We start from the raw sequence: 11042 nt of genomic DNA, 5'->3' as shown, positions 1-11042 counted from the left end.
CTGCACAGAACCATTTCCAAACAAATCAAAGCATATAAAAGCCAAAACATCCTTTAACACAACAGTTACCACAACAGTTATCAATATACACCTGATCCAAACTAATGCAAGTGAAATGTATTCTGTTATAGTGTGATATTTACATCAGAGTGCTAAAGGACTATGACATAAATACTATAGTTATACTATAGTTTATTCCTGCATTGAAGTCAACGTGAGCTGGGGATACAAAGGGATTTTCAAATCTAACTGAACCTGCAGGGACAGGATACTGTATAGAGAGACAGAGAGAATGTGAGAAAGAGAGAAAATGGTTGGTTTGTTGGTTGGTTGGTGATAGCGTATTACGGACACGTTCTCACTCCCTTATTTTCTACCTGATCACTTGCAGATGTGAATAAGAACACGCCATTAGGGCAGGTTCACACTAAGCACATTTTATAGCCATAGCTGTTGCCCTGAGTGCTGCAGAAGCTGTGGGAGTGGTCAAAACTAGGCACACTGCTGTCGTCACGACTTTCAACGTCCCTGTTTATTTTAGTCTCTAGTGGAATTCCCTCTGACACCTAATGCCTTAAAGAAACTTTCATCTCGCCCAGCGGTGCCACAAGACTTTTCCTGAGCATAAAACAAGCTTAGAGAGGCAACAGGAGCTCCACAGCGGGGCAACATACAGTGGGGCTTTACTAAAGTCTAATGAAGGGTTGGCACAGAGCGGCCATTTGAGGCTGGCCCGGGGAACACTCAGACATGGGTCTGTACAATAGGTGAGTGTCTGGCTCCCAGGTTTTTCACCAATAAGCTGGTTTGTTTACCAGCCGACGGTGGGAGGAGGAGGAGAGAGACACTCTGTACAGTAGCCGACTCAGTTGCTGCACACTGCCCACTGTGAGATGGAATGGGCACAGTGTGTGTGTGTGTGTGTGTGTGTGTGTGTGTGTGTGTGTGCGTGCGTGCGTGCGTGCGTGCGTGCGTGCGTGCGTGCGTGCGTGCGTGCGTGTGCATACATGTGTGCCTGTAACTACACTCACCTGTATAGCTTGTGTGAGTGAGTGTATAGTCTTTATGTTAACAGGTTGGTACAGTACAGCAAAACCTTCAAACTCTTTGAAACTCTATTACCCAATACTGTAGTGTACCTCAATCTGACAGAAAATCTCCATGCAGTAAGTAATCTTACAGAAAAAAAGAAAAGAAAACATTATATGCTGTAACTGATGTCACACAGCGGGTCAATAACAGTTTCTTAAAATAATGTAATTGACTGTGTTATATGATCACAGGTTCACAGAAGTTTGGTATTACAGGGGATACGCCAAATGCCTGATTTATACGTGGTTGTGTGCCATGTCACGCACCGAAAATAGCACATCTAATAAGTTCACAACACGTCAAAGCATGATGCCTTGTGAGCTTGTAGATCTGCTATTTCCAGTGTGCAACTAAGTATAATTTACCCTTAAGGTGCTTTAGTGCTGTTTGATCTAGCTTCTTTAAATGGGATGTAAGTGAGCTGAAACTAATGCCTGTTCACCAGGCTGTTTCTGTGTGCTTTATCTCTCTGGTCCTGGTCTACCTGCTGGAACAATCTCACCTGCTCCACTGCCTCTGGGCTTTATTCCACACGCATTAAATCTCTCACTTTCAGTCTTTGTAGGCCATGCCGGCACTGGCACTTCTTAGCCTGCGCACAAACTACTGTATGTGACTCTTAACTTTTGCCGGCTATGCCAGTGGTTCATAACCTGTTGCTCATAAACCTTATTGCAAAATCAGCCTTTGCCGGCCATGCCAGTAATTCTTGACGTCTGTGATCCCAGGGACAAGCGCGCATCTACAGGTGCTCACTAACAAAATGAATGTCTACTACTGTAGGTGAGCAGCTAATTAAAAGAGGAACCAGGGTCACGGTTCAATGAACTTAACCTCTGAGTTAGTTAAAAAGGAGTCACAAAGGTAGAGCCGAACTGGTGCTCAGAGGGCTATTTAAAAACACACATCCAGTCACAGGTCTACACCATCATAGGGAGTAGAAATCACAGATTAGTAATCAGCTCCCAACATTACCAGTAGCTGCTAGCATCTGCTATATATCCCGGCCGCAACCACCTGACATGGTGAACATGTGAATTATTATAGAGCAGAACCCGAAATTACAGTAAAGCAGAGAAAATATGGGAACTAAAACATGGGAGCCAAGGAAATGAGGTACTTGTAAAAAACGTTTATGATCTCTACACACACTCAACCGCAGTTGTTGAAAGGATTGTTATTTCTAACATGAATCTGAATAAATTGCACACAGATCATAAATTGACCAGTGCATCACTAATTGACCAGTGCATCACTAACTAACTGTTATTAACAGCTTTGGAAAGAGACCCTTGAATAATACAGTGAGTGGGAGGTAGGTTAGTTTGGTACTTGGGGGGTGGGGGGGGTTCATGGGAATATGTATGACAGTTTGTTTGTGTGGGAGGAGGTTTTAACCAGGTTCCGGTTTAATTCAAAAGAAATACATGACTTCCATGTAACGATCTTTACAAAAGGTGACACAGTTCAGGCTACCTGAGGGATGTGACAGTTACCGACACAGAACTGTGATGAAACCAGGATGTGGCACATATTCTTTTTCAAAGATGAGTAACTAGTGAAACAAAGCCAACACAAACAAACATTCTTCTGTGAAAATGTCTTTGATTGTGTCAGATAAATTATAGTTTTGCAGCCATGATCACCTCTGCGCAGAAAGACGATGGGATTTGTGTGTGTGTGTGTGTGTGTGTGTGTGGGGGGGATCATTTTTGGGGCAGTCCCTTAGGAGGTACACTAACCAGACTACAAATGACTCAGCAGGCATATTTACACCTGTCAAGACTGATACTGTATGTTGGTGAACAAACCTGAACTGAAGCCATTGACCTGTGTACTGTGTAGCCTAATACCTAAAACATGTGTCACCAATATGCAAGCATTAGTTGTTGTAAATGTCACTCATTTTATGGTCTTAATAATTTCTGTATGAAGCAGGTTTATATAATTAGCAAAAGTAATTAGCCTGTAGTGCTTGGGATAAAACGGAGGCAATTAACACCAAACAACTATACATACTGTAGTTAGTGCTTTTATGAGATTTCCAGGGACGGCATAATATTCTACAAGGATAAAAGGCAGAACAAAGACCAGAAATGGAGGCACCTTGGTGGGAAGCTGGTTGATCGTCATCATCACCTTGTGAAGATCAAACAGAGCTGAAACAGTATGGGTCTGTCCCTGTTAATTCACCGTCTATAAACTTTGCTGCTGTTTACTGAGGAGGGAAACCCTGTTAGTTCCATCCAAAAAACACAAATTCCACTGCTGGCCCATTTTTCTTCGTTTCACTTTTTCCATTGAAACGCGCACACAGCCCCTTCCCTTTTCCTGCGGACTACCCTCCACCCTCCCGCTATCTTACAGGGATCAGGCTGCATTTCTGGAGGAGAGCAGCTGCAAATAGGAATTTTGTGTGCCAGATTGGCAGAATCCCGCGGGTGGAAAAAAATCTAATCCTCTGGTGGGTTCCCCCGCAGGATTGAGGGGCGTAAGGCCAAAGGGAAGCCCAGGCCAAGTATAACAAACAAAGAGGCTTTCCCCGGCTCTCCCAGGCAGCCGTTCCACTGTTTGACAATGGTTGCCATGGAAGTTGTTTTTCACATCATAACAGTGTCAACATATCCAGGCGGTGAGGAGAGCTGACACTTTTTTCTCCCTCCCTTTCTCTCTCTCTCTCTCTCTCTCTCTTTGCGACAGAGACCCAAAAAAAAGCAAATGCTTGTTTCCTGACATGGCTGTGCCAGACAGACACCCACAACAAGCAGGAGGGAGCGTTGAGGCGGTCACCAGAGAACGTGGCCGCACAATCCTGACGACCCACAACTCGCTGCCGTGAAACTCAATCCGACTGACGTGGACCTGTGTGTACGCCCCGTATCAGAGCAGGCCATCACACTGTAACAAGATACAACTCGGCGGAGCTTTGGAAAACAAGGAAGAGGGTTCAGCCTCCCGACTGCTGCTGGATGTGGCCTGACATTAATTCTGTCAGAGGCTAATGGGGTTGACAAGTGTAAGTATAAACATATGACTCATAATCCCTGTTATTTCCACCTTGAGTGGAACATAACTACACCTCCTGGCAGGGATTGTTTTAACAGTGTGAGCCTGTTCTGCTGGCCTTGTTCAGAAGGACACTGTATAGCGCATGGGATGGATGGAGGATATGTGAAGAGGAGATGGCCCAGGTATTGTAAATATCCTCGTATTGTTCTCCAGAGAGGTTGAACGGCCGTTTGAAGGTTCTTATCATCTATCTCCGACAGATAAGGGACTGCACTTATTAATCTCGTTTTCTTTTCTTTTTTTGTCGCCAATTTGTTTTCCTTACAAAAAAAGCCCCCACTTGACCTTCTTACACAGTAAAATCCTCAGTGTAAATGTATAAACCCTAACCCAAATGGACCCTTTAATTTGCACACACTCTTTACAAGGACTTCACAGTGTACAGTTTCTCCTAAGCTGACGATGACACACACAAGTGACCAGGCATCATTCCCACTCACACAGAGGATAAAAGCAGCGACTTACACTCACCGTCATCTAGGTAGGCCTGGTCCAGGTTCTCCTCCTTCACGGTCACCCTCCTCTGCCCGTCACCCGTTGGCGCCTCCATCTGCCCTGTGCCCGGTGGTGCAGCCCTGGCTTTCTGCTGCCCCTTCTGCATGTAGGGCTGTTGCTGTATGACCGTGGCGGTAAAGTGTTGCTGCTGCGGCTGGCCTGCCGTCCCCTGAGCCTGGGGTGAAGAAGCAGGGGAGTGGGCGCCGGGCGCCTGCGGAGAGTAGCCAGGGGAGTGGGCGGCGGGCGCCTGTGGGGAGTAGCCAGGGGAGTGGGCGCTGGCCGCCTGCGGGGAGTAGCCAGGGGAGTGGGTGCTGGCCGCCTGCGGGGAGTAGCCAGGGGAGTGGGTGCTGGCCGCCTGCGGGGAGTAGCCAGGGGAGTGGGCGCTGGCCGCCTGCGGGGAGTAGCCAGGGGAGTGGGCGCTGGCCGCCTGCGGGGAGTAGCCAGGGGAGTGGGTGCTGGCCGCCTGCGGGGAGTAGCCCTCGCAGTAGATGACGTGCTGGCCGTCGTCGGTCTGCGGGGCCGAGAGAGCCTGCGGCTCGCCTCCCCCCCGCAGCAATTGGTGGTGGTTGGTGGGGGAAAACTGGATTATAGATGGGTGCTGGCCCGCCGGGTGCTGCTGGTGGTGGGCGCCACCGATGGGAACCCCTCCCCCCGCCTGGGCCGGGGAGCCGGTGTGGACCAGCACCGAGCGGTGATGAGGATCGGGCATAATCCCTCCTCCTGTCTGCTGGTAGAGTCCTCCGGGGCCCTTGGCCCCGCGGGAGTAGACGATGGCCGGGCTCTGCTGCTGGAAGCGGTGGGCCTGGCCGGAGCCCGGACGCCCCCCTTGCTGGCAGGAGGCCATGCCGGAGACCAGGCCATTGTCTGGGTGGAGGATGGGGTGAGGGTTGTGGTAGTAAGACTGAGGGGACATGCCCAGGATCTGAGGCATGGCAAAGCCCATGTGACCCGCCTCGTATTCATCCACAGGCTCTGTCTTGATGGACGGAACTGCGAGGGAGATGATTAGATATCAGGCAAATATTGTTTGTTCATTATTTATGACCCCACTAACCAGTGACCAGGTTATTACTGTATTTTATTCATTCAAAACATACACATCAAAATCCTCATTGTTGAATTATCCGTTTTTTTTTTTAATGTAACCAAATGGACCCTTACAGTTTCATTTAGTTGTACACTCTCTGAGTTAAATGTACTCAGGATTTTAATGTGCATGACTTCACATACCGTAATAGTCTACACAACAAGTAATGTATCTTGCAGGACTTTACCTGCCAGTGGTGTATAGGTGTAGTGCTGAGGCTGGCTACGCTTCCTTTTGCCATTGATGACATAGAAGTTGACCTTGACAGAATGGCAGATGGACGGGTCTCGGTAGGGCGGAACCTCAAGAAACAGCAGGTTCTGCAGAGCATGATTGTTACACCACGTGTCAGCGTGTGGGTTATATACTTTACATGTTTATTTATCTATCTTTGTGAACTACATTGTGAAAATGTACAGGTTTGCTCAAAGTTTATAGGTCGTCTACTATGGGATGGGAGTTTGATGAGAGTTTTGCTGCACTTACAGGTTGGCTCTTATCTTTGTCAACAGTTGCCTCCATCTCCCAGATCTGTTGTCCATCTAGAGAGAGAGACATACAGAGAGAGAGAGAGAAACAGACAGAGAGAGAGAGACAGACAGACAGAGAGGGGGAGAGAGAATCAGAATCACTTTATTTGTCTATTTCCCTATGTACTGATGTGTATGGGGGGGGGGGGGGGTAACAACATTTCTGAACACCAGTGGTTCCCAACTGGTATAGAGAATTTTAGATAAATTAATTAGTTATTAGATGATTTATTTAAATGGTCTCATGTTACAAATGAATGGGATTCAAAAGGGCATGATTCTAAAGAAATGCTGTTTGGAATTGATTTGTTGAATAGCACAAACATTCATTTATGTATTTTATATCTTTTGTTTCATCGTTTTGTTATCTTTTACAATTTGTACAGAGGAAAGCCACGTTTTCATTATGACTCCATGAGGCACGCTTTGGTCTGCAATCTGTTTGCCATGTGATTAAAAATTCAAGTGGAGAGCAAGAGGCTTGTGTGCGTGTAGATTATATCTGTACTAAAACCGCTTCCTCTTGCACCACTCAGCTCACCTAGCCTGGATGTACACGTTCAAACACCTACACGTCCATATCCCAAATTACACTGTTGTAGAGGGAGAATAAAAGCCTAAAATTCACCTGGTTATACAGTATATCATCTGACATGGACATGGGGTAGATACACAGTAAAATCTTCTGTATATGTATGACGCCAAACAACGTGTTTGACGTCATGGGGTATATAGTCAGACACAGGGTATTTTACACTATTATATAAGATGTCCTCACAACAGACCGATGGGATTTAGGTTCAAAATCGGCAGAATTGCCCTTTAATTTTACTCTTAGAATGTACAAAAGTACACTCTCAGAGTCAGAAGGAGCGAGTGCATTTTACGGCAGCGGAACTGCCGCGGAACAGTGACTGCCGGCAACTGCCGGTGGAGGAGCGGCAGCTGGCGGCAGTGACTGCCGGCGGTGCAGCGGAACTGCCGCGGAACTGCCGGTGGAGGAGCGGCAGCTGCCGGCAGTGACTGCCGGCGGTGCAGCGGAACTGCCGCGGAACTGCCGGTGGAGGAGCGGCAGCAGTTTTGGACCATGACGGAGGCGCGCCGACTCAGTAGACCTTGAGGCCAAGGAGTCGCGCCCGAGCGCCTCCAGGCGCGAGTGCCCGCGACGACCGGCCGATGGTCTACTAGTCGACTAAGCGCCGTCCGAGTTATGTACCGATAGGCACAGAATCGTAAATAATATTGGTGGGGACTGTGTTTGCCCCACTGACTGCGTTACGCAGCACACTCCCAAAGCTGGCGCCGCCGGCAGCTCCGCGGAGCTGCCGCGGCAGCCGCCGCTGCCGGAAAATGCACTCGCTGTCCCTCCTCAGAGTTGCTAATGGATAAATTAACACTGATAAATTTACTGTGTGGGTTCCATAGTGTAGACCCGAGGTTCTCAACTATGGGTCACTCAGGACCCCAAGTTGGGCGCGGGAAGGTAACGGTGGGGTCGCACAAAAAAAATGAAAAAGAAATGTAAGTCTGTTTTATTTGTTCTTGAAAAGCATAGCCTGTGAATGCATGTTCCTTTTAAATTAAAAGGTAGGGTAAGTGATATTTCTTGTGTTAAATTATTTTGTAATTATTCTGATCGTAAGCAATGCTATATAGAGTGTTTGTTCAGTAACAGGGATCTCCAAGTCTCTCCAGCTCTTTAATGAACAGAAAATGCATTTTCAGGTCGGGATACCAATTAGGGTTCAAGTGGTTAATGACGGTACTTGCTTCATTAAGTAACAGTGAAGCTCTCGTTGAACAACGCGCAACTTCTTTACGTAATAACGACCATCAAAATGTTCTTTTATAGTCCATATGCCCTTTATAGAGTTGTAACATACAGTACAACATGTAGTCTAGTGAGAGCATTTTTTATGTTAGGTGGGAAACCCTCTGTCAGACTGCAAATTAAACACACATGGCTGAAATGAGTCAGCAAGCAAAAGGGGGATTCCATTTGTTTTGCCAAGATTTGTCTTTTTTCATTTTTATGATCAACTTGCTCCGTTTCACTAACGAAAGGTGATGACTGCTGCTTTCTTGGCATCATGTTTGTTTGCGTTTTGTTCCAATTCTACTCTAAGGGATACCCCGTGTTTTTGTTTTCTCTCTCTCTCCCCCTTTCTCTCTCTCTGGAGATAATTATGTATGTGGGCGGAGAGAGAGAGAGAGGGAGAGTCAAGGAGTCAAGAAGGAGGCCCAGCTTGGCCGGGGGAACCCTCTCTTCCCCTTGTATAGCCTTGTCCAGGCATAGGAGCCAGGGGAGCCCCATCCAGAGGCAGCTGTCTCCCATTCAAAGGGATTTAACAGCTGCACTGTTCCAGGACTGTGTCATTATGGAGAAACTCTCCAAAACAATGGCAAACCCTCTTCATAAGACTTATTTTTCCGTCTCTACGATGCTAGCCATTACTATGACGTGTCGTAAAGCAGTGGCAGGGAACCCCGGAGGAAAAAAAAGAAAAAGTGGCTTGGAGATGCAAGTTCCAAGTTTGAGTTGAGGCGGCCCCTGGAGAACTGGAACTGTAAACGCCAAGCGCTCCACTCTCAGACAGCAGTGGAGTCAGTGAGTCACACAGACACACACACACGCACACACACACACTGCCATCTAAACATCCATCACTATCGGATACAGGCAACTGGAGGGTCACTGTTGACTACCACAAACAAAAAGACAATAAATCCATGGGAGAGCAAACTACACTGCAAAATCCTGATTGTTAATTTAAGCACTTTCACCCTGGTGTCCATATTGTAGATTATGTCAATATAGGTTAATATAGTTTTGAAATTGAATAATTAATTAAAGATTATTCATACGAAACGCCTATTTTTTAATACTGGACTTTTACTTGTAACGCAAATATGTTTCTACATTGTGGTATTGCTACAAGTAAAAAATCTGAGTACTTCTTCCACCATTGAGCCCACCTCATAGCCATGCAAGTCCATCAAGTGGGGAATAAGGAAAAGTCCGGATTCAAATGGTTGTCACGGCGATGACAGGGAAGGGGGCGGGGACATTGATTGCTACCAATCATATCCAATCCTTCAAGGGCATTTGCTTCTATTTTAATGAATGTTGACCTAATATTGGATAACTGTCAAGTTACTACGATGATAGAGGGTATGATGTACCATAAACAAACATCTGTAGTGAACTTTTAATACCCGCCTAAATGTCACTGAAACAATAAACTCTAGCAATTGACTCAGAGCATAGACTGGAGAGGGAACAGTAATGTCCTAAACGGCATTAAATCCATTTCCAGCAGAGGGCTTTTATTTGGCTATTCACCACACTCCAAAAGACCCATCTGGGCGATAAGACATCATGGAATACAGCCGCGGAGAGTAAAGGGCAAAGGAAAGTGAGGCACCAATGTTATCAGTTGCATCATGCAAATTGGTAGGTAAACTGAATGGGACACCAACTAAACATCATTGTAGGGAAGCTGTGTCACTTGATCTGAAATAGTATTAAAGACGAAGGCATTAGTATTATTATTTAGTAAGTAATATTACAGCTTTTGTTAATGGCTCCGTGAAATTATTTTGTGAAATAAAAGACAAAACAAACAGAAGGATAGAACAAACCTATGAAAAGACTGTAAAACGCCACAGATAAATGAGAATTCATCTGCAAAAAATATCTATCAAGAAGCAAAAATAATGAGAACATGAAACAGGAAAAGGATGCTGCTTTCTTGGAGGATCTTAGCGTGGCTTCCTCAGTTGTGCATCAGGCTCGCTCTGTTGAGAATATGAACGGAACTCACCATGAGTCTTCTCCATGAATATGACCTTGGAATCAGAGCTGAAGTTCTGCCCAGTCAGGATCATCTGCTGTCCTCCCAGAACAGAGCAGCTGTCCATATCCTGCTTTTCTACCATGGGAAGCTCATGGGCCGACCGCTGGGCTGTGGGCACACACAGGAGGGGGGTGTTAAATGTAGGGCTGCCTGCAACGGTTATAGATTAAATCGATTATAGAAAATAATTGCTTTCAATAAATCTTTCAAAAAACATTACACAGAATTGTGTAATGTAATTTATATCTACATTTTCACATTTTGACAAAAACACAACCCATTAATCGCAAGTATTTGCGTGACAATTAATATTACATGATCGTGACAACCCTACGCGTACATCCCCGGGTATGGACTAGTGGGTTTAGAACGATAATACATCATTATTCTTCATATTGTGCAAATCGTTTAGGAAACACAGCACTATTGTGGGGGCTCCTTTCACGCAGTTGCACAAATCACAGATTGGGACTTAGCCTATTAACAAAAATCTTCAGTCATGAGATTTGTTTTTGCTTTAATCTCTGGGAGGAACAGGCCACCATTTTAACATTATAGACATTGCACAAGACAAAAACATCGCAATGTCAACTATTTCCAATATCGTGCATCCCTATTGTATTATTTTCAATGTGTGAGACAAATGTAATCTTGTGTGCAGTACTTTTTTTTGTATTATTGTCACTTCAGAGTAGTATAGATAGACTCATAGTGACACATCCTTAACTTGGACCTAGTTGTAAAACAGCTTTCACTGTAAATGCCATAGAGTGGAACACATGCCAGAATAAATGCAGAGGAATCTATATTTTCTGACAACCTGTATAACCACTTCATTCATTTCCTAAAAGCATACAATCGCGCAGGGACAAAAAAACGAAATTGTTTATCCTTAACAATAGATAACAGATG

At 45.6% G+C, this 11042-nt stretch overlaps 1 protein-coding gene across 3 annotated transcripts in view; it reads right to left on the bottom strand.

Annotated features, from left to right (window-relative positions):
• The window catches only part of nfatc2a (nuclear factor of activated T cells 2a), a 28474-nt gene that overhangs the window by 5717 nt on the left and 11715 nt on the right, over nt 1-11042 (bottom strand). For 2 of the 3 annotated variants that reach the window (XM_080445860.1, XM_080445858.1), the window contains exons 6-9: nt 10098-10238; nt 6230-6285; nt 5931-6063; nt 4627-5646 (exon numbers count right to left, since the gene is read on the bottom strand). In XM_080445860.1, the coding sequence (XP_080301986.1) occupies nt 4627-5646; nt 5931-6063; nt 6230-6285; nt 10098-10238 (1350 nt within the window). The remainder of the gene's footprint in view (nt 1-4626; nt 5647-5930; nt 6064-6229; nt 6286-10097; nt 10239-11042) is intronic. The other variant, XM_080445859.1, reaches the window with a different exon arrangement.

This window comes from Gymnoscopelus braueri, assembly GCF_963280865.1.
Source record: "Gymnoscopelus braueri genome assembly, chromosome: 12".
Taxonomy (NCBI): Eukaryota; Metazoa; Chordata; class Actinopteri; order Myctophiformes; family Myctophidae; genus Gymnoscopelus; species Gymnoscopelus braueri.
This window is presented reverse-complemented; position numbering and strand designations above follow the sequence as displayed.